The sequence below is a fragment of the Eumetopias jubatus genome, unplaced genomic scaffold (assembly GCF_037043125.1).
Source record: "Eumetopias jubatus isolate StellerSeaLion01/CBP00866 unplaced genomic scaffold, mEumJub1_p1.0 scaffold_15, whole genome shotgun sequence".
Classification (NCBI taxonomy): domain Eukaryota; kingdom Metazoa; phylum Chordata; class Mammalia; order Carnivora; family Otariidae; genus Eumetopias; species Eumetopias jubatus.
Window position 1 is genome coordinate 92,719,296 of NW_028274821.1, and position 25,514 is coordinate 92,744,809.

Genomic DNA, 25,514 nt, shown 5'->3' on the forward strand with positions numbered 1-25,514 from the left:
GTGGGGTTGTGCGTAGATGCACACGTGTGTTCATACCCGAGGGGATCTCTCACTAACAGACGAGCAGGAAGCATTCGCAGGCTTTGTGGAATAGAGCCCGGGGTGGGGGGGCGTTTCGTCTGTGCGGTGTTCGACTCCGTAGGCCTGGGTCACGGCCGCCCTGCGATGCTCAGGGCTGCGGGTGCCCTGCTAGAGCCGCACCTTGACCGGTGCCTCTTCATTTGTCTGCTCGGAAGTCCTAGTGCGTCCCTTGGCTGCCGGCTCCTTCCTGGTAGTGGGGGCCTGCGTGCTCTCGGCTGCACAGCCGGGCCTTCCCGCCACCCGGTGCTGGGTGTGCTCCCGAGGGCGGTACTCTCTGGCCCCCCCCTTGCCTCCCTCTCTCACTTGCTGCCTGTGCCAACGCTGGAGTATGTGTGGGGGACGCGCGGGGGCCGGCGTCACATTGCTAGGCGTGGACTCCAGTTGGGTCCTAGCTCTGTGTGGGTGAGCCGCCCGGTGTCCAGCCTTGTTTTTTAAAACAGGGCCTCTGGGGCCCATGTCCTGGGAGTGTGGTGGGAGCTAAGACAATGCACAGTGGCCGCCCCCCTGCCCACCCGTTTGCGCTCTTGGGCTGGACTTCTTCCCCGGATGGCCACACGCGGGGGCTGAGCTGACAGCCTCGGACTGTGGTCCCCCTGGGCCTCCGCTGTGATCTGGGAAGCAACCGCATCTCTGTCTTTTCCCCACAGGGTCCGCCCGGGCCCACCGGTCCACAGGGCCCCATCGGACAGCCAGGCCCCTCCGTGAGTATCTGTGCTTCAGGGCCCTCTGTACATCCTGAGCCCCTTGAGCCGGTGGGGTACCGGCAACTCTCCTCACCCACACCCCACTCTCTCCTGCAGGGAGCCGATGGCGAGCCAGGCCCTCGCGGCCAGCAAGGCCTCTTCGGGCAGAAAGGTGACGAAGGTCCAAGAGGTTTTCCTGGGCCCCCTGGGCCAGTGGGGCTGCAGGTAACTGCAGGGTTTGTGGGGGGGCTGCTGGTCTACCTCGGACGCTCCTGATTTTTGCTGTGTCTGCCCCTCTCTTTCTCTTCCCTCTTCGCTCCCCTCTCCCTCCCCTCCCGTTTTCCCTTCCCTTCCCTCCCCCTCCCCTCTACTCCCCCTCCTCTTCCCCTCTTCCCTGCTCTCTCCCTTCCCTCCCCCTCCCCTCTACTCCCCTTCCCCTTCCCTTCCCCTCTTCCCTGCTCTCTCCCTTCCCTCCCCTCACCCTCTACTCCCCCTCCCCTCCTTCATCCCCTCTCCCTTCCTCCTTCCCCTTCCCTCCCATTCCCTCCCCTCCCTTCCCCCTCCTGTCTTCCCTCTCCTCTCCCCTCCCCTTCCCTCCCCTCTCCTCCTGACATTAGAAGAGTGGGGAATCTAAGACCAGGCTTTGGGGACCTCCCAGGACTTCCTCATTAATTGAAAGCCATGCCAGTCCCCATAATTGCAAGCGTGTCTCTATTTGCGTCTCTTAATGAGGGCTATGTCTCCCGGAGCTCATTGTAGAGATGCTGGAAGTGAAGTGATTGACTGATTGTAAACACGTAAAGGAAAACAGTGCCTTCCATACGGACCACCCAGGGAGGGTGGCTTTGAGCGCTCGGGCACGTTTCAGCTCCGAACCTTCACACGCGTGTATTCACGTGCTCGGAGGCGCCTGGGTGGTTTCATTGGGCTTTTGGAAAACCTGAATCCCGTTTTGTGTATAGCAAGTTTGTGCACAGCTTCTCCCATTTCCTTTTACGAGTTGTGTTCAGTGTTGTTAAATGTGCTTTGGACATGTCCCTTTTTATTTATTTTTGAAGACGTGACTTTTAGTCACCGCATCGGGTGCTAGCATATGGTAGCGACATGATTTATTCGGACATATCCCTGCTGCTGGCTCATTAGGTTTTACTGTTTAATGGGACACTGCAGCCAGCACCTTGGTCCATAAATCTCCAAGTACTCTCTAATGATTTCCTCGGGCTAATACTGAGACTTGGCATCATGGGGATGTCCTCCTATTTGGCCGCACGCTTAGAAGCACGCTCGGAGGCTCTCGGAAGCCTACTTGGCACCGTGGCGGGGAAACCGCGAAAGCCATGTGGCTACTAGGGTGGTGCAGCACCGACCCACTAAGTTTTTGCTGTGTTCCTGCCTCAGGGCCTGCCAGGACCTCCCGGAGAAAAGGGGGAGACCGGGGACGTGGGTCAGATGGTGAGTGTGCCCGGAACGCCCTGACCTTCTGTTCTGTTTTGGTCACAGTTTGCATTTTGTCTGTGCTCAATGGTTCTCCTTCCCCTAGGGCCCCCCAGGTCCCCCCGGCCCCCGAGGACCCTCTGGAGCTCCAGGCGCTGATGGGCCGCAAGGGCCTCCGGGCGGGATAGGCAATCCTGGTGCTGTGGGAGAGAAGGTGAGCCCCACCCCTTCCTGCTGTAGCATCATCTGATGCGCGAGTGCACGCGGGGAGCCCGGGGCTGTGTGTGTGTGTGTGTGTGTGTGTGTGTGTGTGTGTGTGTGTGTGTCCAGCTGCGGATACGGAGACGCAGGGTGGGCCTGGGCCATTCCTGTCCAATGCACTTTGACACTTAGCAGATCTGTGCAGTGTAGGTGGGAGCTCGACCCCTGTTCGCCCTGGCCTTCAGGCCCCACCCCTTCTCTGGGATCTAGCTGATGGGTCTACTTCTCCAGCCCTGGAACTGCTGGCGGCGGCGGGGGCTACTTTCACCATTCCCGTTGTGGTCAATTCTGTGCTCTCGGAGCCTGGGGTCCTATCTGATCTCATTAATTTTAGGGCGTGGGTCCTAGGGATGCCTCAGTGAGCACGGTGGGCTTCTGTGCTGCACATATGTGTGCGTGCCCATACATGTGTGTGGACGGTGGGCAGGACTCCCCTGCAGCGCTCACGAGTGTGCATTACTTCTAACACACTTATCCTACCTCCTTGGGATAAAAGGAATGAAACCCATGTGCTTCCATTCATTTGCATTCCCTGTACACCATTTCCAGAACTTTCTGACTTCAGCCTATTAAATTGGAAGAAGTCCTCCATCACTGCTCATTTTTTATGATACGAGAATTACAGAGAAATGTATCCTGCTAAGACCACAGATTAATGATGCCCTGCTTTTGCTCAGAGGTGTCTTCCTTACGGGCTCCTGCCTCCGCCTGGCGGCTGCACCCCCTGAGCATGCTCTGCTGCTTTCTGTCTGCCTCTGCCTGGCCCTTCCGTCCCGTGCTGTCCTCCCAGCCCTTCCACTGGCTGCTCGTGATTCTCCCCCAGAACTCACTCGCAGCGCCGTCCATGACGCTCCGTGTACTGTGGTCACCTCCTCCGTGTGACCGTCAGAGCCTGCCAGTGTCACTTCTCTTGACATGGATGTGTCTGCCCTCTGATCCCAGGGGCTGTCAGGGAGCAGTGACCGCTCTCTCACCCCAGGTCCCTCACTCCTAGGGCCTGACAACAGGGAGGAGTTGCTAAATGCTTGCAGCTGGAGGCCCCTGCTCCCCGCGCCACCGTAACCATGTCCTGTTTCCTCCTTAGGGTGAGCCTGGTGAAGCTGGAGAGCCTGGCCTGCCTGGAGAAGGGGGCCCCCCGGTGAGTGGACTCGGGGGGCGGAGGTGGGGCACCACCGTGGAGCTCTGCTGGATGGGAAGCTCACACTCTGCCTCAGTTTTCCCATCCATGAGATGGGGGCCAAGTCACCCCTCATGCTTACCTCCTGGAATTACTGTAACGAGATGGGGTGAGATGGGGGGTGAGCACATGTGTGTGTCTGTGTGGGTGAGCATGCCTGAGTGTGCACACACGTTTGTGCATGTGTGCAAGCGTGAGTGCATATGTGTGTGCACGAGCATGCCTACGTGTGTGCGCATATGGGTGTGCGTGCATGCAAGCGTGAGTGCATGTGTGTATGCACAAGCATGCCCATGTATGTGTGCACATGTGCGTGCGTGCAAGCGTGAGTGCATATGTGTGTGCACGAGCATGCCTACATATGTGCACACACCTTTGTGCATGCGTGCAAGTGTGAGTGCATGTGTGCGTGCATGCAAGCGTGAGCGCATGAGCATGCCTACGTGTGTGTGCACGTGTGCGTGCGTGCAAGTGCAGTGCATATGTGTGTGCACGAGCATGCCTGCATGTGTGCACACACGTGTGTGCATGTGTGCGCGCGCAAGCGTGAGTGCATGTGTGTGCACGAGCATGCCTACGTGTGCGCACACGTGTGCATGTGTGCAAGCGTGAGTGCATATGTGTGTGCATGCGTGCAAGCGTGAGTGCGTGTGTGTGTTCGCGAGCATGCCTGTGTGTATGTGCATACGTTTGCACATGTGTGCAAGTGTGAGTGCCATGAACACCCATGAACGAAGCCTGTGAGTTGCTCTGCCATCTGTGGTGTTCCAGACCCATAACGTGGGGGCGATTGTCCTCTCATCAGCTTAGACCTGGAAGATTCTGACCTTCTCAGGTCAGATGGGCATTCTTTCCAGGCCAGCCTGTGGGAGGCTGTAGGGCCCAGGAGGCAGCTGGTGGACAAAGGTGTCCTGGGTCTCTAACTGTTCCCTCCACCTGCAAACCAGGGAGTGGCCTGAGTCCCTTGAGCACCTCCCGCCCAGAAGCTTCGCCTCTCAGTGCCCCTATAAACGCCAGTGGGGCCCGACTGTGCAGGGAGCTGCTGAGGGCCCCCCCAGTGTGGGGCCCATCAGGCACTTGCTGTCCCATGCATGGGAACAAGGGGCCATGCCTGAGGCCAGCACTGTGCTCCGGGAAACTGAGCCCGGCTCCGAGGACACTGACACTGGCCTTTCCCTCCAGGGACCCAAGGGAGAAAGGGGTGAGAAGGGCGAGTCAGGCCCTTCAGGTGCGGCTGGACCCCCGGGACCCAAAGGCCCCCCTGGGGACGACGGACCCAAAGGCAGCCCCGTGAGTAGCTCTGAGATGTGCCCGCGCCCCAAAGCTGTCGGGGCTCTGTGCTTGGCTTGTTCTCATTCACCAGAAGTGCACTGAAGCCTCCCTACTGCTACGGGTCTGGGGTCACATATCTAAAGTCTAGAGGTCTCACCCCCGCTGCCAAGCCAGAGCCATGGCGGTGAGGAAGAGGGGCTGGGGGCGGCGGCTGTGAGGGCTGCTGTGCTGAGCCCAGGTAGCTTGCTGTCATGCGCTGCGTGAACAGCGGTCTATGTGGATGCCCCCTTCCCATGGCCTGCCCTGGCTTTGCCTCAGGAGGGGTTTCTGCACGTCGGCACATTCTAGAAGCCTGAAGGTCTGGGCTCCGTCTCAGCCTGGAGCTCTGGGAGCAGAAGCGCGGGCCAGGCGCCTGTCCTCCGCGTGCCGGGAAAGCGGAGTGCTGAGCCCATCTTGCCCGGGGTGTGGTGTCGCTGGGATGAGGTGATGCCCTCCTGGCGTCAGGACCGAGGGTGTCGCAGGGGCTGGGTGAGGCGGGGGTCTGGGGGGATGTGGCTGTGGCAGCTCGGTGGCTGAGGGCCCGGATGTGCCTGTTTCCGTCCCTTTCAGGGCCCTGTTGGTTTTCCCGGAGATCCTGGTCCTCCTGGAGAGCCTGGCCCCGCGGTAGGTGTTTAGGGCCGCTGAGCCCCTGCCCCCCATAGCCCTCCACCTGCCTTTGCCAGCCCCAGTTCTTTCTCTCTGGGTGTCTTTTATGAATTCTCTTTGGGGCACGGTGCTCTCCCAAGTGGCATCCAGGTGGTGCTGGTTAGAGAGCGTGTTCCCGCTTGAGCTTGCTGTACCTGCACCACCCAGACGGACTCGGATTCTCGGGAAGGGACTGCGGATGCCGTGGGCACTGGTGTGTGCCTCGGGTGCCGTCAGGAGGCAGAAGGAACCTGCTTTTGTCCCCACAGGGTCAAGATGGCCCCCCTGGTGACAAAGGGGATGATGGTGAGGCCGGACAAACGGTGAGTCCCTTCATCAGCTCCAGGGACCCCGGCACGGCTTCCTGGCGGAAGGTGCCGGATGCTTGGGGATTTGCAGCTTGCTTTGTTCATCTCTGAGAAAAACCCAAGTCCAGTTACCTTGTAGAATCAGCTCTTAACCATGACAGGGGACTGTGAGCCCCCTGCGGGCTCTGTTGAAAGCTAGGGACAGCTGTGCCCGTGGTTTGGCACTCACCGCCAGGGAGTCCGTGACCGCCCCAAGCCTACCTGTGAACGTCAGGATGGCCTTATTTCTGCCTCATTGGGCGGGTGCCTCTCCTCCCAAGGGCTGTGCCCAGACCAGCCCCTGGGGCTGGGCTTACACTAGACCTTACCGCTTACGCCTGACACTGAGCCGCGCCTAGTGGTCCTCCCCGTGGGGACGGACGGCCCCTGCATCCTCACCGATTTCCCTCACCCTCACCCTGCACCAACCAGGTGGGGATTTCCTCCGCACGGGCCCAAGCTGGTGCCACTGGGTTCGGATGAGCAGCAAGCAAAGAAAGCTTAGGGACACCAGCTCGGAGGCCGGGTCCCCTGAGAGATGCCCGAGGTTCCCCTGCCCCCTCGCCTGTGACTTGGGACGACCCTCGTCCTCCCTGTGCCTCAGGGGCCCCACTTCTGTAGAGGAGGATGTTTGCGGGGGGTGGGGTTGCAGACGGAGCCCGTCCCCGAGTACCCAGAGTAATTGCTGTACGGAGGGAAAGTGCTCTTTCAAGTTGTGGCAACACGGCCGCCTGGCCGCTCCGTCTGTTAAGGGTCCCCCATCTTGGTTTTGGCTTAGGGTGTGGTCCCAGGGTCGTGAGTTCAAGCCCTGCATCGGGCTCTGCGCTCAGTGGGGAGTCTGCGTGAGGACTCTCTCCCTCTGCCTCCCCTCCCCCGCTTGTGCGTGCACGCTCTCTCTCAAATAAATACATCTTTACAAAAAAATAAAATAAAATGCGGCCACGTTGCAGATGTGAGCCAGGCCTGCCCACATAGCCGCAGCACCAGCCCCGAATGCAGAGGTCCAAGTAGAGGTCAAGTACAGCATGACTGTACCTGGGACTTCCCGCAGCAGCTCCACAGGAAGAGAGAGGCAGCCTCAGGGCTGGCCGAGGACAGAGGACACTGGGGACTCTGTGTTTTGTCAGCCTCACACCAGCTCAGACCCGCCATGCCTCTGTCTGACTGACCCTGATTCCCAAATTCTGTGTTCTCTCTCTGATACCAGGGATCCCCAGGCCCTACTGGCGAACCAGGACCGTCGGGGCCTCCAGGAAAAAGGGTAAATGATCCTGCAAGCTGTTCTCGCCCACCAGCTTCTGGCAGGAGGCCCCCCCCCCCACCACCCCCGGCGCCCTCCACCCAGCCCTGTGTGCTCTCAGCCGTCCTGGTGGGGAAAAGCCTTCTGTCTGTGGTGTGTGCTCCGGCCCCGCCACGTCATCAGCCCTCGGACCTGCTAGGCGCATCGACCCCGACTTTTGGGAGAGTCCAAGACGCCATCAGTCATGTCCATCATGGGGGAAAGGCACCCACGAGGCCGGAAAAGGCCTCGCCCCCTGGGTCAGGCCTTTCTCCAAAGTCCGAGCAGGCGAAACGGCATTTCTCTGCACGTGGAATACTTAGCCTTGCCCGTGCTGCGGGAAGCTGGCCCGTCTGGTGTGTGACCGTTAACAGGGCCCCAGCACTGCGGGCTGCCAGAGGCAGTCCCGGATGGACTCCGAGGCCTTGCCCAGAACCGGGGTCCCTGGGACTCATTCTGACGGCCTCGTCCTGGCTGGCCAGGGGCCCACGAGCCCCCTCCCCACCCTCCCGGCCCTCCCTACCCTCCCGTCGAGCCCAGGCCTGTTTCCCTCCAGATAGCAAACTCATCACTCTACCTTCTGCAAGCAACCCCTCACGTGCTGTTCCCTTGCTCTGTTCCAGGGCCCCCCAGGCCCCGCAGGCCCCGAAGGCAGACAGGGAGAGAAGGGAGCCAAGGTAACGTGCTTCTCTGCCCAGACTCTGCCCAGTCAGTCCCTCTGGGACTACAGAGCTTCCAGAAGCTTCCCTGCTTGTGTGACGGCCGAGTAGGGTGGGGAGTGGAGAGGTGTGGACCCAGGACCCCCACACGGGCAGCGGAGAGCTCTCACCACCCACGGGGAGGGAGGCAGCTTGCCCACAGGCCGTCGGCCCCTCCAGTCTAAAGAAGGGGAGTAGGTGCTGGGGCACTTGGCCGGGTGCTTGACCTGCAGCCGCCTCCCTGAGCCGTGCCCACTGCGGGGCGGAGCAGAAGGCGGGGTGCCCATGCTGAGCTGCTCGCCTGTGGCCTGGTGCCCGGGGCCCTCGAGGGGCTGCTCCCTTTGACGCCCATGGCCCGGTCCGCCTCCTGGAGCTGTCCTGGTGGGAACTGAGGCAGGGGTGGGAGCCATCCAGCCCTGTGAGCACCTAGGAAATGGTGGCCGTGCCTACCGTGAGCGCAGGGCTGCCTCGAAAGTCTGGTGGCCGGGGTCGCGGGAGACTGGGAAGCTCTGCTGGCTGAGGAAATTAGCGGGGGACGAAGAATGGGTCAGGGCGGCTCCTGTAAAGAACATGGAGGACCTGGGGCAGCCCCAGGGATCTGGGGGCATCCGGGGTTCTCGGAGCAGTGGTCCTGGGCCAGGGTGGCCACAGCCTCAAGCATCTCTGTCCCACTGTGTCCTTGACCCTGCAGGGGGAAGCTGGCTTGGAAGGCCCTCCTGGGAAGACTGGCCCCATTGGGCCCCAGGGGGCCCCCGGGAAGCCCGGGCCTGATGGCCTGCGAGGGATCCCGGGCCCTGTGGTGAGTGGATGGGGGCCAGGGAGGGGTGGCCGCTGCAGGGGAGGGGCTCATGCTGACGGCCCCTTGTGTTTCAGGGTGAGCAAGGTCTCCCGGGCTCCCCAGGCCCTGATGGCCCCCCTGGCCCCATGGTGAGTGATGACCTCAAGGACGCTCCCTGGCAGTGGTGGAGGGTGGAGTTGGGGGGGGACAGCTCTGATCCTGCCATCTCCTCCGCAGGGTCCCCCGGGACTCCCCGGCCTCAAAGGAGACTCTGGCCCCAAAGGGGAAAAGGTAAGACAGGACTCAGGTGCCTCTGAGGCTGTAACTCGGGGCCCCTCAGACACACGGGGTTTCAAACTACCAGTCACCTGTCCGGCAAGTGCCCGCTGCAGGCTGGGGACGGGTCCTGGGAGGCCGAGAACCACAATTGGCCTGTGCCGTGTGGGACACTCGGTCCCTGCCCTCTGCGGGAGACCCCGGAGGCCCACATGCAGGTCCTGGCAGAGGGGCGCCCAGGGTCCGAGGAGCGCGTCCACTCTGGACACAGTGGTCCGGGATGCTTCCCACAGGGAAAGTGCCGGGGCTCCACAGCAGGGCAAAGCCTGTTCACTTTCTCCATTCGGGGGTGACTTTTTCTGCTCACGTGGATTTATTGACAAGTGTAAAGCTCATCCACAAACCAGACAGTTGCATCTGAAGGACTGGGGAGTCTGTTTCTTTTCTACTGCGGTGCCTATCACCACTCAGCCTCTAAAGTAAGGAAAGCTGGAAAAGCCCTTCTAGAACTTTCTGCAGGCTCATGTAAAACAAACACGTGTAAGCCCATGTAGAGAGTTTTTCCTGAAAAATAAAAAAACATAAAGAATTATTACAGTATCTATAATACTTAGTAATTTTCTTTCACTGATGTCCATGGATGTTTCTGTGCCCTATAATAAAAGGTGCACACTTTGACCGTACAAACCTGGACAATGCCTGTAAGACACACACAACGTCCCTCGGGAAAACACCGTGTTCCCACGTTGGACTGTATCTGGACCTGTGTCTCCCCATCTCTTCAGGTGTGACGTTTACCAAAGTCCAGCCATGTCACACCTGCTGTCTTGCCCCTTGACCTGCCTTTAGGTGGGTTCCCCCACCCGGAGGAGTTGGCTGGTGACTCTGTGGTTCCCGTGGCAGGGACTTACCTCCCCGTCCAGCCAGCCCACAGGGTTGACGCGGCCACAGTGAGCACCCCTTCCTGCCTTTGTTTGCCAACAGGGTCATCCAGGCTTGATCGGACTCATCGGACCTCCCGGTGAACAGGGTGAAAAGGGTGACCGTGGGCTCCCCGGCCCCCAGGGCTCCTCTGGCCCTAAGGGAGAACAGGTGCGTCAGGTGGTGCCCCCCCCCCCCCCCCCCGCCCAGCATGGCTCCTCATGGGTGGTGAGAAGCATCTTATAACCTGGTGCCCAGTGGACCCAAGGCCAGTTAGAGCTGGAAGGACGTCCTCACGTCCATCAGCTCTGGATGGGAATGGCGGAGGGGACGGCCTGCCCAGGTGCACAGGGAGCAGGGAGTAAAGCATGGCCTGGTCCTGGCTTGACCGGCCACCAGCAGCTCCTTCCGTGTGGCCCCACTGGCCTCAGAGGGGAGGCCGGTTCACCTCACAGCCACGCAAAGGCCTCTGACCCTGCTAACTGCCCAGGTCACTGGCGAGGCTCGGACCATGTTTGCCAGACACAGGGGCCAGGGCCTGCACCCTGAGCCCAGATGCGCGCACACTGGGAACCACAGTCGCCGACTGAGTCTGCACCCCCAGCAAACCACAGCGTTGCAAAACTTAGCCAGAGAGTTCCTCCCTGCCCTGCACCAGTGAACCACTTGACGTGGACTCCATGGTCAGGGGGAGGGTGATGGGTGCCTTGGAGGTGGGCGGGGGCATGTGGCAGGCGTGCCACGTCTGTGCCCCTCCCACGTGAGGGCTTTATTCCAGGTATGAATCACTGCTTCCCAAGGTGCGTGTGCCCTTATCTGTGCCCCTGTTGGGCCATGCCGGGCCTGCAAGGGGACAGATCTCGGGAGGCAGAGCCAGGGAGGCGGGGAATGAAGTAGGACTCGTGTAGGGCCCTGTATGGTGCTAGGGTGATGTCCTTGGAAGCCCTGCTTCATCTGCCACCGGTCTCCCCGTGGCATCGACCATTTCCCCTAAATGAGTGCTGTCCAGGGCGTGGTAGCCCAGTGACCTTGAGACTTAGGAAGATGTCCAGGGTCTCTGCACCCAAAGTAAGCCCCACTCTGTGCCCTCACCATAAGCCGGTCCCAGCAGCGTCCCGGGTGGGAGGTGCTGGCTCGAGAATCTCTCAGATTCTGATGATGATGAGCCGCCCTGGTCCCCGTGGTGGAGGAGGGGGGGAAAGTTGCCTGCTCTCAGCCTCCCTCTGCCCCGGCTGTCGCTTCAGTCCCCGTGGGAGGGTCGTATGGGATCGAGTTCCAGGTGGAATGAGTCTTAGGGCACCCATACAGCAGGGGTGCTGGGTGTTAAAACTAGCATTCATCCCCTGCCGCACCAGCTGGCCTGGCCCACGCGGACTGAGGGTCTGACCAGAGGCTGTGAGTCCCCGGGCAGCCAGGCCGGGGTGGTCAGCCTCCTGGCGCATGTTCGGGCCCCCCTTGCCCCACAAGGAGAGACGACTCTGCTTCAAGGCAACTGGCCCCTCGTCGGAGGGTGTCAGGGGAGAGACCACGAGCACAGAGAGTCACGGTTTCTGGTCAGGAATGCGCATCTGTGACCCTCCTTGTGTGATGGTCTGACTGGTTTTCTGCTCCTTTTCAGGGCATCACTGGACCTTCTGGCCCGATCGGCCCCCCGGGCCCTCCCGGCTTGCCGGTGTGTATCTGGGAGGGGTGGGTGGCCCCAGCTCATTCTGGGAACAGCAGGGAGGCATGTGAGCCTTGGCCGTGGGCCTCAGTGTGCGGAGGGAGAATTATGGGACAGTCAGGAGCTCCGGGGCTGGGCCCACCCCTGAGTGGACATGGGGCCTGGGATGGATTTGCCCATCACCTCCACGCTGGGGCCCCGAGTGACAGAAGCAAGGAAGTGGGGTCTCTGGGCCCTGGTTTCAGGCAGGGGAGGCAGGCATTTCAGGAAACATGGATGTGCCGCCACAGACCTCCTGGCCAAGGTGAGGAAGTTGTCCCCATCAGTGTGAGCAGGACTGCCTGGCCCAGACAAGAGGGGTTGGGGGCTACCCGTAGGGCATCCCCCACATTGCTGGGGCACCTGGTATGCCAGAGCCATCCTGCAGGGCTGTGAACCTCCACTTGCTGCTCCTGGGCCTGGACCTGAGTCCACGAGGCCCGAGGTGGCCCCGCGATCTGACGCTGGCCCTGGGTCCATGAGGCCCAAGGTGGCCCCGTGATCTGACACTGGCCCCTTTTCTCCCTCCGACTCTGGCTGCCTGAACTGTGGTTTCCTAGCTGGGGTGGGCATGGGGGCAGGATGACTGGGGTCGGACAGGCCATCCTCTGCCTCCATGTGGCTGAGCGCCAGCTTTACCCCCCACCCCCTGAGTCAAGCAAGCGCAAGCCTAGACTCCTGAGAAAGGGGGTTCGGGTGCGGGCTGGGGGTGAAGAGTTAGCCAGACCTGAGCAGGACTGTGGGTCAGGACAGGGTCCCGGAGGTGAAGGGGTGCCTGCTCACTGATGCTCTGTCCCCCGCTCTCTACAGGGTCCTCCTGGGCCAAAAGGTGCTAAGGGCTCCTCGGTAAGTGGTGTGCACCCCCAAATAGGCCCCTTCTGCTCTGAGGGAGGGGGTGTGTCCCCCTCGATGACCACCATCCTGGACCCTCTTCCCCCCTTGACTGGCCCTCATGCGTTTCCTCCAGCGCTGGCCGTCCCGAGCATGTCCCCTGCCGGGGTTGCTGCAGACCCCAGCATGTGGGCTGTTGTCCCCCACCTTAGCGGGGAGGTGCCCCTAAGTTCCCATCTCGGGGCATCGGGCTCTTCCATCTGGCACTGGGGATGGGAGGGTCCCTGCCATTCTGCCCCCTGGCACGTTAGACTTTGCCCCTCATGGTCTCCGCGCCGGTTTCTGGGGATCATTCTAGAGCGCAGAGTGGGTTTAGGTCCCATCAGGCCTCGGTGATGAGGGTTGGTTCTCTTTTCTTTTTCCCAGGGTCCCACTGGCCCGAAGGGTGAGGCAGGCCACCCGGGCCCCCCCGGCCCGCCGGTGAGTAGCCTTCAAAGACGTGGAGGTGGGGCTGGGGGCTCTCTGGACACTGAGGCAGTGGTCCGTGTGTGCGGTTCACTTTCCAGAGCTTGGTGGAGGGAGTCTGGGCTCCAGAGGGAGAGAGTGTGTGCGTGTGCATATCCGTGTGCGTGTGCGCGTGTGTGGCTGTGACAGTGGGCAGCATCTGACAAGGCCCCCCGGGGATGGGTAGGGGCCATGATGAGCCAGATCGCGGGGCGTTCTCCGTGGGTCACCCTGCTTGGCCGTGCAGCCTCTTGGTTCCTGTCTCCATCCTCAGCCGGGACTCCCACACCCGCAGGCATTCGCGTGGCCCCACTGTGTGCGGCCCCAGGCTGGGCTGTGGAGGCCAGGGGAGAGCCGGTTGCTTTGAGCCCAGCTGAGGCTCGAACCCCAGGCCGTGGTCCGGAGGAGGGAGGTGTGCGTGCAGGCGAGGCCCGGCAGTGGGTTTGGGTGTGTGGCACTCGGGAGCAGGAAAGAGGGAGGAAAAGCAGGCCGAGGAGATGGGCGTCTGCAGCCAGATCGCGGGGCCCCCGCTGCCCTGGTGCCGCTCCCCCTGGGACCCACCCAGTCCTGTCCACATGCAGGGTCCCCCCGGCGAGGTCATCCAGCCCCTGCCAATCCAGGCGTCCAGGACCCGGCGGAACATCGACGCCAGCCAGCTGCTAGATGACGCGGCCGGTGAGAACTACGCAGACTACGCGGACGGCATGGAGGAGATCTTCGGCTCGCTCAACTCCCTGAAGCTGGAGATAGAGCAGATGAAGCGGCCCCTGGGCACGCAGCAGAACCCCGCCCGCACGTGCAAAGACCTGCAGCTCTGCCACCCCGACTTCCCGGACGGTAGGGGCCCGCGGGGCCCACGGCGGGTGGGCACAGGGCAGCCTGCGCGGCGGGAAAGACACGACCTCCGTGTCCCCGTCCGTGCTGTGCGCTGCCCGGGCATCTCGCCCGGAAGCCGACGGAGGCGTCGCAGGATGGAACCAAGTCCCGGGAGGCCAGGGAAGGGGGGCAGGAGTAAGCTCCCCTTCAGGGCAGCCGGCCCCTCGTCAGCTGCGCTGACAGGTTGCAGCTGCTTCTGGAACCATGTAGGGAGCTGCTCACGAATCCCCTCCCTGTCCGCCGTCCAGGTGAGTACTGGGTGGATCCTAACCAGGGATGCTCCAGAGATTCCTTCAAAGTTTACTGCAACTTCACAGCCGGAGGGGCGACGTGCGTCTTCCCCGACAAGAAGTCCGAGGGGGTGAGTGCCTGCCTCCCCGACTGCCTTCCCGTCACGGCGGGAACGGTTTCAAAGCCAAGGTTTCTCCCCCAGAAGTAGACCTGAGCCGTGGGACAGGGTGGGCACAGACTGGCGCTGTGGCAGGTGAGGGGGTGGCTGGCCCCATGTGGGGATTTCAACTGCTGGGTGCTCAGCTCCTTCCTGAAATGACCCCGCAAGTCTGCCTTCAGACCAACCTGAAACCCAGAGGGTGGCCTTTGGGCCAAGTCCACAGCCCGCCAGATGCATCTTTGAGAGGCTGGCGTTTGCCTCCGTTCTCAGTGTTGGCGGACATCTGGGCACCCGCTTCTATCTCTGCCGAGGGCAGCGCGTGTGTCCAAAGTCTGTTCCGGACGGAATCTTGGTCAGTGAGGTTCTGATGCGTGGAGAGTTGTGGGCACATCGATTAACAGTCCCCTCCGTGGGGGGACTTTGTGTGTGTGCAGATGGGAGTGAATGTGTGTGGGGACACGGGCGTGCGGCCGGCGTGTGTGTGCGTGGGGTGGGCGTGGGGACGTGGGCTGCTCTCCCCTTGGGCGCAGGACAGGTGAGGTGGACCAGGTCTCTAACTGCGAGACGACCGCGATGCAGTGCCGTCTGCGTGGGGCCTGCTCAGACCGCCACGGCGCCCCCCAGGCAGCCGGCTGTCCAGGCAGGTTGTGGTTCGGTGCGGGAGGAGCTGGGAGGCCTGTGGCCTGCAGGGGCGCCATCCCCTCACCCCTACATCTCGGTGTCACTGTGGGGACTTCCAGCACCCCTGGACAGGAGGCCCGGCCACGGAGGCAGGGGTTCCACCATGACAGGCACAATTTGGGGACCCCTGTTTTATATCCACGCTCCCCAACCTGAAATTTGAAATCCTTGGTAACCTGTATGCCCACAACAAACAGCCTGATGTTCAAAAAAATAAATGCAAGCCTCGGGACCCTCCCATTTGGCAGAGCCTCAGAAGGAAATTCAGGTGGAAAAATCACTGTTTCTCATCTTTTTTGCGGCCGTCTGTCCCCAACACGTGGCCTTGCTGCTGGACAATTAGTGGGCACACCAGGAGCCCAAGCTGCTGGTGTATTTGGGCGGACAGCAGGCTGGGGGGCTGAGTCACCCCCACCGCTCTGTGTTCTTCCTCGGGCTCAGCCTCGTGAGAGTGGGGACCCTCTGTCGGTCGCCTGCACCTGTGCCCCTGTTCCCAGCGGGGGCCGTGCGCATGTTATCTGAGAGCTGACATGGGCGGGTCTGGAAGCCCACGCGAGGGAGCCGCTGGGCCCCTCTTCCTCCCACAGGCCCCTTTCCCTCCCCTGCATGCGACCAGCTCAGAGGGGAGCCCAGGGAGACAGAACAGGGAGTCAGAGTCCTGCTTCCCCGCCGTGCACGACTATTTCCAGGCAGAGCGGAGGCCTGTGGGCCCGTCCATTGTGCTCCCTGGCTCTGCAGCGAGTGGCGCTCCGTTCCTGCCTCTGGAGCCTGCAGCAGGCCCTCCTCCTAGAGGAGGGGTCACGCATTCACTCACTGACCCCACAGTGTTCCTGAGCCCGCTCGGTGCGAGGCCTGTCCTTGGGAACAGCTCCTGGGCCCCGTGCAGAGCAGACCCCCAAGTGGGAGCCCTCCCCTCCCGTGGGGTCGGGGGCAGATGCCGTCCCTCCCGATGATGACAGTCAGCTTCACGCTGTGTCTTCAGGGAGGCATTGCCCACCACACAGCCACGCAGGACACACACATCAAATGAGAGCAGATGGGAGGGAGGCTGCGTGTCCTTCCCTCGGCCTGTCCGGGTACATGCTGGCTCTTACTGTCCTGAGTGCCTTTGGCGCCCGGGCAGGCAGCCACCGCTCAGCAGTTAGGAAGCCCCGGGCCCTGCACGAGGGGCTGGGTGAGCACAGACACAGGGCAGGCCCCCGCCCTCTCCCTGTCCTCAGCGCAGTCTGTCCTAGGGCGAGCACCCCGGCTCCACAGGACCCCCTGGCCATGGGGGGTTGAGGCGCGGGCGGGAGAGTGCTCCTCGTGGTGGTGGGAGAAGTAACCCTGTCCTTCTCTGTTTCTCTCCCTCCCACCTCCCCGCTCGATGTTTAGGCCAGGATCACTTCTTGGCCCAAAGAAAACCCGGGTTCCTGGTTCAGTGAATTCAAGCGTGGTAAACTGGTAAGGCGGCCTCTGGCTTCTCCATGGTTGTCCTTCAAATGCGCCCGTTTCGTATCTTACAGAGTAAAATGGCCCGCTGGCCCAAAGAGCAACCTTCCACCTGGTATAGTCAGTACAAGCGAGGGTCCCTGGTAAGTGGCTGCCGGGGCGCCGCCCGCTTGCCACACAGCCTGGCTCGCGGCTCTGCATGGCACTCGTGGCCGCCGTGTGTCGCACCTGCTCTTGCCCCTTCGGCCGAGCTGCTCCACGGCACATGACAGCCAGACTCCGCATCGGCGCCCTCACCCGCCACCCCCGACGAGAGTTCATTCGGTCTGGGAGCAGGGGGTGGGAGCCGGGGGTGGTTTTCCAGGCCCGCCTAGGATGGGAGCTGGGGGCTCGGGGTGCCCAGAGCCACAGCTGGGCGCCACCGGGAGTCGGAACCAGGAGCCAGAGGGTTTTATCTTGCTCAGTCCTCGTGGGCAGGTTGGATGAGGCGGGTCCTGGACCAATAAACCACGAGTTCTTCCCAGGACACGGGCCACTGAGGTCATTCCCCTGCGGCTGCCGGGTCGGGGGGCTGTCCCTGCTTGCCCACCTGGCCGTGGGCTGCTCTGTGCACCCACAGGACTCAGTTAGTCTCTGCTGTAACTCCCGGGGAGCTGGTCTCAACAATCCGTCCCAGAATTGGAAGGACACTTGCATCCCTTGAAGGGAGAGGTGACGTTTTGTCGCCGGCCCAGAGATGGAGCCGTGTGGACTCCTTCATACGAGGCCCACGGCTGGCCCGTACTCTCGGGCATGTCGCCCTGACCGTCCCGGGGGTTTGATCTGGGCCCTTCCCCGGAACAGGGTGCGGAGCCCTGTGCCCTCTTCCTAGCAAGTGAAAGGGCCAAGGGTCCAGGGTGCGGATGTGTTGCAGGCACCTGACTGTGCTCCTTGCCTTCATGTCCTCAGATCTGGTTGTTCCTCTGCTACGCGCCCCTGGGGGGGGGGTCCTTTGTCACCCAGAAGCCATGCCGTGGAAGCTCTGTGGCTTCCTGCCAGGCCATGCGCCACCAGTGCAGGCACCGTGGCCTCCTGGGGGGGGGCTCAGAGGCCATGTCCCCCAAGGACTCCCAGAGCAGTGGCTTCCAGCCAGCCTTTGCCCTGTCCCACCTCTCAAGTCCTCTCGCTCTTCAACCTCGAGGCACTTCATGGCTAACAACCCCGCACGCGCTCCGTGTCCTTGATTCCAGGCCACTCGGGCGCTTTGCAGACACTCTGAAGGTCCGCGCTCACCTTGCCCCTTCTGTGGAGACTTACTCCCATCTCTCTGCATGGACCGCAGGCCTCTCGCCTGCTTCTCCCCCTGCTTTTCCTCTCCCTCCATCCCTGTTGTGCTCGACTCCAAAAGAGCAGCCGGCATGCAGAAGGACCTGCCTCGGACGCCCCCTCAGCGTGGGGCTGGCCCAGTGAGGGCAGGTCAGGCGAGCCCGGGACCCGGACAGGGGCAGCCGGGTGCCCCTTGTGGCCCCACACCCCAGCACCTCACTCACAACACCCACTTTCCGCCACCGACCCGGGGAGCCCGCCTCCTGCCTCTGTCCCGTTTCAGACTTCAGATGGAGCTTAGAGGCGAAGGGATGGCCCCAGCAGAAACCAGCTTTTCCTTTGGGTTTTCCCGCTGCTGTGTTGCCAGCTCTCTGGGACTGTCCTAGTGGACACGACACAGATGCAGGTCCCTTCCTGAAGAAATAGGCTCCTTCTCTGGACCGGGCTGCTCTTGCCATAGGCCGTGAGGATGATCGTGCAGAGCCCCTTTCCCGCTGGGAGGGCGGGGGCTCACGGCGGGGGCCCGGGAATCCCACCCGGGGCCCGCGGCCCAGCCCTGGGGGCTGTAGGTCCTTCTGCGTCCCACGCTGCTCGCTGGCCTGTCCCCGCGCATGCATGCTACCTCCAGTCAGTCGAGCTTCCTCCCAGAAGGAGCACCTGATGGTCCGGATTGCCGGTTGGTACTCAGTTGTCCTCCTCAGGTTCCGGCCGAGACATGTGCGGTCGCTGCGTGCAAAGCCAGTGCCGGCCAGCAGCCCGGTGCCCACCCGGCCCGGGCGGGGAGGGGCAGGGTCTCCGGCCGGGCCCCCTGCCCCTGCGCCTTCTAGTTCTGTATACACGTATGTGAGCGAGTGGGCAGCATGGGCCTCGATTCGCCCTCGTGTGTCCGGCACGGCTGTTGTGGGGTTGCTCGGGCAGGACCTGGGATAGCAGTGGTGTGGCCGCAGCCGTGCAGGGAGGGACTGCCCCTCCGCTGACGCCCGGGACCCTCTGGGCACCCTCCACCTCCTGCAGGGAGGACCTGCAGAGCGCTGTGGCTGGGGAGGGGGCCGAGACTTGTCTGGGGGTGGGAGGCACCCACGTCCCTGGCTGTGTTGGGCTGTTGAGAAGGCCGGCGTCTGCAAGGACCCAGAAACCGAGGCTTGCCCCGTGCCCGCACCGCACCTGCCCCACGCCCGCCCCGCGCCCTGTCGAGCTCTGTAGCCCTGACTGGGGGGAGCCGGTGACGCTGGCGAAGGCTCTTGAGAACGGGCATGTCATCGATAATGCCCTGCTCTGGGCTTGCTGTCAGAGGGTGGGTCTTTCCAGGGAGGGTCATGTCCCCAGAGTGCCCCCGGCTGCCCCCTCTCGGCGTGGGCCAATGCTGAGTCCCCGTCCCCAGGCCAGGCAGGCCTGCTCTGCTTTCCCCTGGGTTCTGTGCCCCAAAAAGGCAGGAACGGCCTTTCCTGAGTGCCATTCTGTCGCTCCCGTCTGCCTGCAGGAAGGCACCTGGCCACCCTAGCCCTCCAGCTCATGGCCGGATGGCTCAGGCCCCTATTGCTGCCATAGGACCTAGCACCCCGTGCATCACTCCCAGCTGGCCCGAGTTACCCCCGGGCCCCTGCCCTCTCTATCTGCAGTTCTCAGGGCTCCTTGGCCAGGACCTAGGACATCATAGGTGCCCAGCAAATGGTTTTCATCTACTACCGTAATCCCATGAGCGCCTTCCTTTGGCTGGTCTCCAGGCACAAAACGGGAGCTCTAGGCCACGTGTCTGCCCTCAGGGTGCTCACAGTCCAGGGAGGGCTGCAGACCAGGCACCGGGAGCCTGTGACACAGGGCTCCAGAGCTGGTGTGGAGGGCCTTAGAGCCCAGGAGGGAGAACAGTGAGCCAGGCTAAGGTGGGGAAGGGCACCTCACCCGGGCAGGCTTCCTAGAGGAGGAGGCCCGTGACCTGAGCCCTGGAGGAGTAGGGACCAGCCAGGCCAGGAGGGATAGGAGGGTTGTGTAGGTCTCTGAAAGAAATGAGGTGCATTTCACTCTGTTCCATGGGGCCCCCAAGAGAGCCAGTGTGCTGTGTTCTGGCCTCGGGGGGCTGGGTGTGCGGCACATGCCCAGGGCGGTGCCCTCGGCATGGCTCACGCTGTGGAGGAGACAGCACGTGGACAAAGCTGTGGAGGCTGGGCCGCGAGGGGGCCTTGTCCCCTCACTGCTGAGCACCCGCCTCCTGTCCCCCCAGCTCTCCTACGTGGACGCCGAGGGCAACCCCGTGGGCGTGGTCCAGATGACCTTCCTGCGGCTGCTGAGTGCCTCCGCCCACCAGAACATCACCTACAACTGCTACCAGTCGGTGGCCTGGCAGGACGCAGCCACGGGCAGCTATGACAAGGCCATGCGCTTCCTGGGCTCCAACGACGAGGAGATGTCCTATGACAACAGCCCCTACATCCGCGCCCTGGTGGATGGCTGTGCTGTGAGTGTCCCACGCAGCTGCGCGGGGCGGGGCGCGGGACCCGGGAAAGCGGACCCCTGGCGGGAAAGGCCGGGGAGCCGGGTCTGTGGCCCTGGCCGGCTGCGACGCGAAGCCCATGTCAGTCCGGTCTGGAATTAGAGACTCTGTCCTCAGACAGCGCCTCCCCAGGAGTGGCCAGGGCACACGCTGTGCTGGGCGGTGCTCTGCGGGTTCAGGGCCCGCATCAGCCCCCGAGGTCTCCCGGCCACACTAGGTCATGCCCGGGCCCCGTCTGCCCGCCAGGAAGGGCCGTGCTGCTCACAGGCCTGACAGGAGGCTTGCTCAGCCCACACCGCCTGTCAGGGCTGGAGTTGCATTTGCTCTTCGGGCCCCAGGCCCCGGGGTGCTTGCCCTCCTCTGCACCTCCACCTCTGGCCTCCCAGAGTGAGGCCAGGGTCCCCACCGAGGGCCAGCTCCTTGGGACTGTGCCTCCAGGGGCTGCCGTCAACCGGAGCAGGTCTGAGCTGTGTCCTGGTGCCCCTGCAGCCATGAACCGGGGGTCCGGGCCTATCGAAATCCTCAGGCACGTCCTTCATGTGGCCTTTGAGAGGCTGGAGGTGGGGGTTGCCAAGAAGCATCGTCTCTGCGAGTCCTTCTGTCCTGTCTCAACGTCGGGCCACCTGTTCTGAATTCAGAGACCCTGCCCGAGGTGCCCGGCCCAGCACCCCCCCCCCCCCCCCGGGGACAGGGCTAGCGTGGGCTCCAGCCATGCTCCGTGTCCAGGGCCGGCCCCTCACAGGGCCTCCCTCCGGGCCGGCACACGATGCCCCTTTCTCGAAGGGGCTGTGCTCCCACCTTGTGGCCCAGAAGCTCTTCTGGACCCTCTCAGCACCAGCTCCAGACAGGGTCCTTCCCGCAGATTTCCGGGGGGGGTTGGGCAAACCATCCGAGAGTTCTTCTCGTTGGTCCAGTGGCTCTCCCCTTTGTCCCCCACCCCACCTTCTGAACAGAGCAGCCAGGGCATCTGTCAGCTGATCATAGTGCATCCCAGGCCAGGGAGAGGCGTCCCCGAGCACTGAGCTGCCCCCCTGGGTTCCTGCCTCTGGGTTAGTGCTCCCTCCCTGGCCCGTCACAGCGTGCGTGGGCTGTGACCGTTTTCCCTAATGTCTGCTGGGGAGGTCCGGTGCCGTCCAGGCCAGGCCAGAGCAGAAGGCCCTGCGGAGCATCTGGCTCCCGTGGGAAAGTGAGCGCGCAGAGCCGCCTGGTAGCCCCTGAGAGCAGGACCCGGGCTCACTGCTTGCCTCCCGCCTTGGCTGGTGCCCTTGGACTGGGCAGCACCCTCCAGCCCTGGGGAGCTCCATTCCTGTTCCTCACCCCGGGGCCACCTTGGGGATTATGGGCGAGGGCGCCCAGTGGGCAGGCTTCCCTGGAGCGTCCTGCCCCTCTTCCCTGCTTCCGTGCACCCTGGGATTTGTGTGGGTCAGTCCTTCGGTCCGACTGGGATGTGCAAGACTCATCCCTGAGTAAAGCAGAGGAGTCCAACCCCCTGGGAAGGGATCGCCACCGGCATCTGCTTGCGCTCCTGATGTGCACCCCAAGCTCCCTGAGAAGGTTGTGAGGCAGCAGGGAGAATTATCCCTGCGTCTCTGCCTCCCACAAGTGGAGCACCTGCTCCATAGGGCTGTCCCAGAAGCACGTCTCCTCTCGCCTCCAAAGCTCGGGACTGTTCAGCCCGTCGGAAGCCCCAGAGGAATCCTCTGTTCCTGGGACTGTTTCTGACAACAGGGGCGCACGAGGCTAAGGCAGTGAAGGTGGAGACAAGAGGAGTCTCCTACGGCAGAGGCAGGACCCTGGGGACGAGGCCTTGAGTCGGTCTCGGAGCATGCCGGCTTCCGGGGCAGGAAGGGAAACACTCCGGTGGGGCCAGAACGTGCCGCTGGTGAAGGGAGCGGACGGGTTCTCCAGAAGCGGGGAATGTTCCCAGCCAGGGGGTGCTGAGAAAGGCCGGCCTCTCATGAGTCGGGGACCCTCAGCGGTGAAAGGGCCAGCCGCCCCTGGCTCCCTGCTCCAGCTCGGACAGGCTCCCTTGCCCCAAGGAGCTTCCTGGGAAGAGCCCGGTGCCCCCATCCTTCTTTCTCCTGACGCTCCCTCTCCTGCTCATTGCAGCCGCAAATCCGGGAGCCCCGGGAGTCCCCAGCAAAGCTGTCTAGCTCAGAGCCTGCCCTCCGGGCTCTGCCTGCATGCCAGCCCGAGGTCGAGCTCCCGTCTTTCTTAACCCCAGAGCCAAAGGCCTTCCTTCTCTAGCCGTGTCTCCTGGTGGCTTGGGTGTGCTGGCAGCACGTGGGCAGTGGGTCACCACTAGCCTCCACACGCCAAACGCCACTAGGGTCACTCCGGCAGGTTGAGGGTCTTTTCTGTATTTTGCAGAAGCAAAATCTGAGGCTGGGAGAGGTCCAGTGAGCTGCCCGAGGCCCTTAGTATTGGCAGAACGGAGTCTCCTAGTGCCTATCCCCTCCCCACCATAGTCCATTTTTGGCATAGCTGTACCTTGAATGCCTCCATTGACAGGGAGCTCACGACCACCGGGGGCAGCCCAGGCCATGGCTGCAAAGTCTCAGGGTTAGGAAGCTCTCCTGGGAATTGAGCTAAAATCTTCTTGCCCATAATGTCTACCTCTCATTCCTGCTTCTGCCCTTAAGTCATGCAGAGGAGATGTGGCTCCAGATTAGAGTTCCTCAGCCTCTGGGGCCAGATGAGTCTTCGGGGGGCGGGTGCAGGGTTGGGCCGGGGGCATTGTCTACATTGTAGGATATAGGATGTTGAGCAGCATCTGTGGCCTCGATCCTCTGGATGTCAGTCTCCCACCTAGCTGGGACAACCCAAAATGCCTCCAGACATATCCGCAGGCCCCCCGCCTGGGGCAGTTGCCATCCTTCCAGAAGGACAAAGATTTGAGGGGAGCCCCAATGGTCTCACCTTGCCCAGAGCTGGAAGGACCCAGCTCCTCCTTCTCCACCACGGGGTCCAAAGAAGGCAGCGCTGCTGGCCTGGAGCCCGAACCCGAGACCCAGCACGGCTGCAATCGAAGGCACGATCCAGTCCTTCAGAAAACAACAGTGCACCTCCACTCCTGCGAGAGCGCTGCTGGAGAGGAGACCCTGCCCCGGCCCCTCGGCGGTCAAGTCCAGGCTCTGCCACGGTCCTCTGCGCGTCTCTGGAGGCCGTGGCAAGACCCAAGCTCTCGGGATAGGGAGACTGGACGTTGGGCTAGGAAGATGGCTGCTCCCTCCTCAGGCGGTTTTGCTTCTGGAGAGAAAAGAGCCTACCCCTGAAAAGGAGGAGAGCAAAGGTCTCCGAGCAGAAAGCGTGCTGTGCGGGCGGGACCGGGAATTTGGGTGGAGGGCGGGGCTCACTGAACAGGGAGGTGGGGCATGGGGGTGCGCCTGGGGAGTCGTGCTCGGCGAACCACATGCCCCCAAAAAGTTCAGTCCAATTTGAAGAGTCACAGCCCCCCCGCCCCCGCCATGTAACTGTGGAGGAGCCCCTGCCTCTAAACGCGTGCTGGTGGTAGAGAGGCCCGCCTCGGCCCTCGGCCCCGGGAGGCTGGCTGGAGTCTTGCAGCGAGGGCCAAAGAACCGGGGTTCCCTCGGACGTGCTGGGTTGTGTGGCCCGAGTGAGGGGCCGCTGAGCGGGCACAGCCCTGCGCACAGACACATCACCTGGCAAGAGGCCCAAGGAGCCGTGCCACATAAATCCCGGTTGTTTGTGCAGCTCTGTGCACCCTCGGGGGCCGTTGCCAGCCCGTAATGGTTATTTATGCCTCTGGAATAACGGGGTACAGAGCGGCAGGCGAGCACGCGGCCTGCTTAAACATGCCCTCTCTAAGTGCTCTGATAATTGCAGCCGTGGGGCCCTGTAAATCCAGGAGAAACACCCTGTCAGCTCAGCAAACGCCACCGTCCCTTGGGTGGGGAGGAGAGGCGGACGCCGGCCCCGCAAAGGCCGTTCGGCCCGTCCTCCCGTGGGAGGAAGAGCCGGTGGGGCGCTGCCCTGCTGGCCGGTTCGCCGCTGGGAAGGCGCAGGCCACCTGCAGCCGAGGTCCCACGGGCCCCACGGCAGCCCCGCCTTCCAGCGTCCGGGAAGGCCAGGCCAGCCGTCCCACCTGATCCCTATTGTGCAGTGGCCGACGGTGAGGACGGAGGCAGAAAGACAGAGCTTAGGCAGGCGGCGGTGGGAGCTGGCCTGGCCAGAGGAGGCGTGAGCCATCCCGGCTGGGCTGCGCAGGGCCGGGCCCGGGCCACGTGGTTAGAAACCACCAGCACCTGTGGCTTCGAGGTCCTGGTCGTCCCCGAGCAGTCCTTCAGGACGGCGTCCTGTGTCAGGACTGTCTGAGAGGCAGATTGTGCCGCCCGCCCCCCGGACCCACGGCGTTGCCATCTCTGGGATGGGGCCAGAACCGTGTAGGGCCGGCAGGCTCCCTAGGCGACTCATGGTGGCTTTTAAAATAATTCCAGCCAGACCCAGCTGCGGGCAGGAGGAGGCTGTTAAGGTGGGGACGTGGCAGGGACGTGGCAGGGACGTGGCAGGGACAGAAGTCTCCAGGATAAGGAAAGTTCCCAGAGAGTGCGTTCAGGAAAGTCAAGGTGGACATGCACCACAGCTCGGCCACCAGGGGCTTCTGTGGCGGGCCTGCTAGGCGTACTGGACATGAGGGTCCCTTCCACTGCACAAACCTCCCGTGGTCTGTACGGTGGAAAACAGCCATAGTGGGGGTTGGCTATCTAGTGCTTGTAACACACTTAGCACTTGGAGCCACAACTTCTTGGGGTCAGGCTCAGTTCCTGAGGGTCGGAAACCCGGGAGTGGCTCAGCCGGTGGCTCTGGCCCAGAGTGTCTCTGTCAGCTTGGGCTGTGTAACAGAACACCCCAGACCGGCGGCTGGGCCATGGCAGCCATGGGCTTCTCACGGCTCTGGAGGCTGGAAGCAGAGGTCGGGCACTGGCGCGGGCAGGCCCAGGTGACGGCCTGCTTCCGGCTGCAGACCGTCGAATTCCCGCTGCATCCTCCCGCGGTGGAGAGAGTGGCTAGCTTTCTGGTTACTTCTTGTCAGAGCACCACCCTCGTGACCTAGTCGCCTCCCAAAGGCCCCGCCTCCAGACACCCTCACATTGTAGACGGGATGTCAACACCTGGATTGTGGGGGGACGCAGGCATTCGGTGGCTAACGCGGTGCTGTGTGGCCGCGGAGCTGCTGTGTGGGGAGGGCCTCTGGCCTGGGGCTGGGGGTCTGTTCAGTTCCTGCCACGTGGGCCCTCCGAAGGGCTGCCCGGCCTGTGGCCTCCCCCAGAGGAGTGACGGGGCAGGCTAGAAGCCGGAGCTCTCGTGCACACCGCCACCCACGGAGTGGAAGCCACTTTGTAGCTGCTCCGCTTCCCGTGGCTTCCCGCGTGCCATGCACGGGTCCAGGTGCC

The 25,514-nt window shown here is 62.8% G+C and overlaps 1 protein-coding gene across 2 annotated transcripts in view; it reads left to right on the forward strand.

Moving 5' to 3' along the window:
* The window catches only part of COL5A1 (collagen type V alpha 1 chain), a 151,691-nt gene that overhangs the window by 124,929 nt on the left and 1,248 nt on the right, over positions 1-25,514 (forward strand). Inside the window, exons 45-65 of one of the 2 annotated variants that reach the window (XM_028093425.2) lie at positions 729-782; positions 882-989; positions 2,163-2,216; positions 2,305-2,412; positions 3,544-3,597; positions 4,819-4,926; positions 5,518-5,571; positions 5,862-5,915; positions 7,147-7,200; positions 7,842-7,895; positions 8,608-8,715; positions 8,790-8,843; positions 8,932-8,985; positions 9,955-10,062; positions 11,510-11,563; positions 12,404-12,439; positions 12,851-12,904; positions 13,510-13,765; positions 14,053-14,165; positions 16,251-16,319; positions 19,831-20,064. In XM_028093425.2, coding sequence (XP_027949226.1) covers positions 729-782; positions 882-989; positions 2,163-2,216; positions 2,305-2,412; positions 3,544-3,597; positions 4,819-4,926; positions 5,518-5,571; positions 5,862-5,915; positions 7,147-7,200; positions 7,842-7,895; positions 8,608-8,715; positions 8,790-8,843; positions 8,932-8,985; positions 9,955-10,062; positions 11,510-11,563; positions 12,404-12,439; positions 12,851-12,904; positions 13,510-13,765; positions 14,053-14,165; positions 16,251-16,319; positions 19,831-20,064 — 1,842 coding nt within the window. Of the gene's footprint in view, positions 1-728; positions 783-881; positions 990-2,162; positions 2,217-2,304; positions 2,413-3,543; positions 3,598-4,818; positions 4,927-5,517; positions 5,572-5,861; positions 5,916-7,146; positions 7,201-7,841; positions 7,896-8,607; positions 8,716-8,789; positions 8,844-8,931; positions 8,986-9,954; positions 10,063-11,509; positions 11,564-12,403; positions 12,440-12,850; positions 12,905-13,509; positions 13,766-14,052; positions 14,166-16,250; positions 16,320-16,381; positions 16,451-19,830; positions 20,065-25,514 lie in introns of both variants that reach the window. The other variant, XM_028093426.2, reaches the window with a different exon arrangement.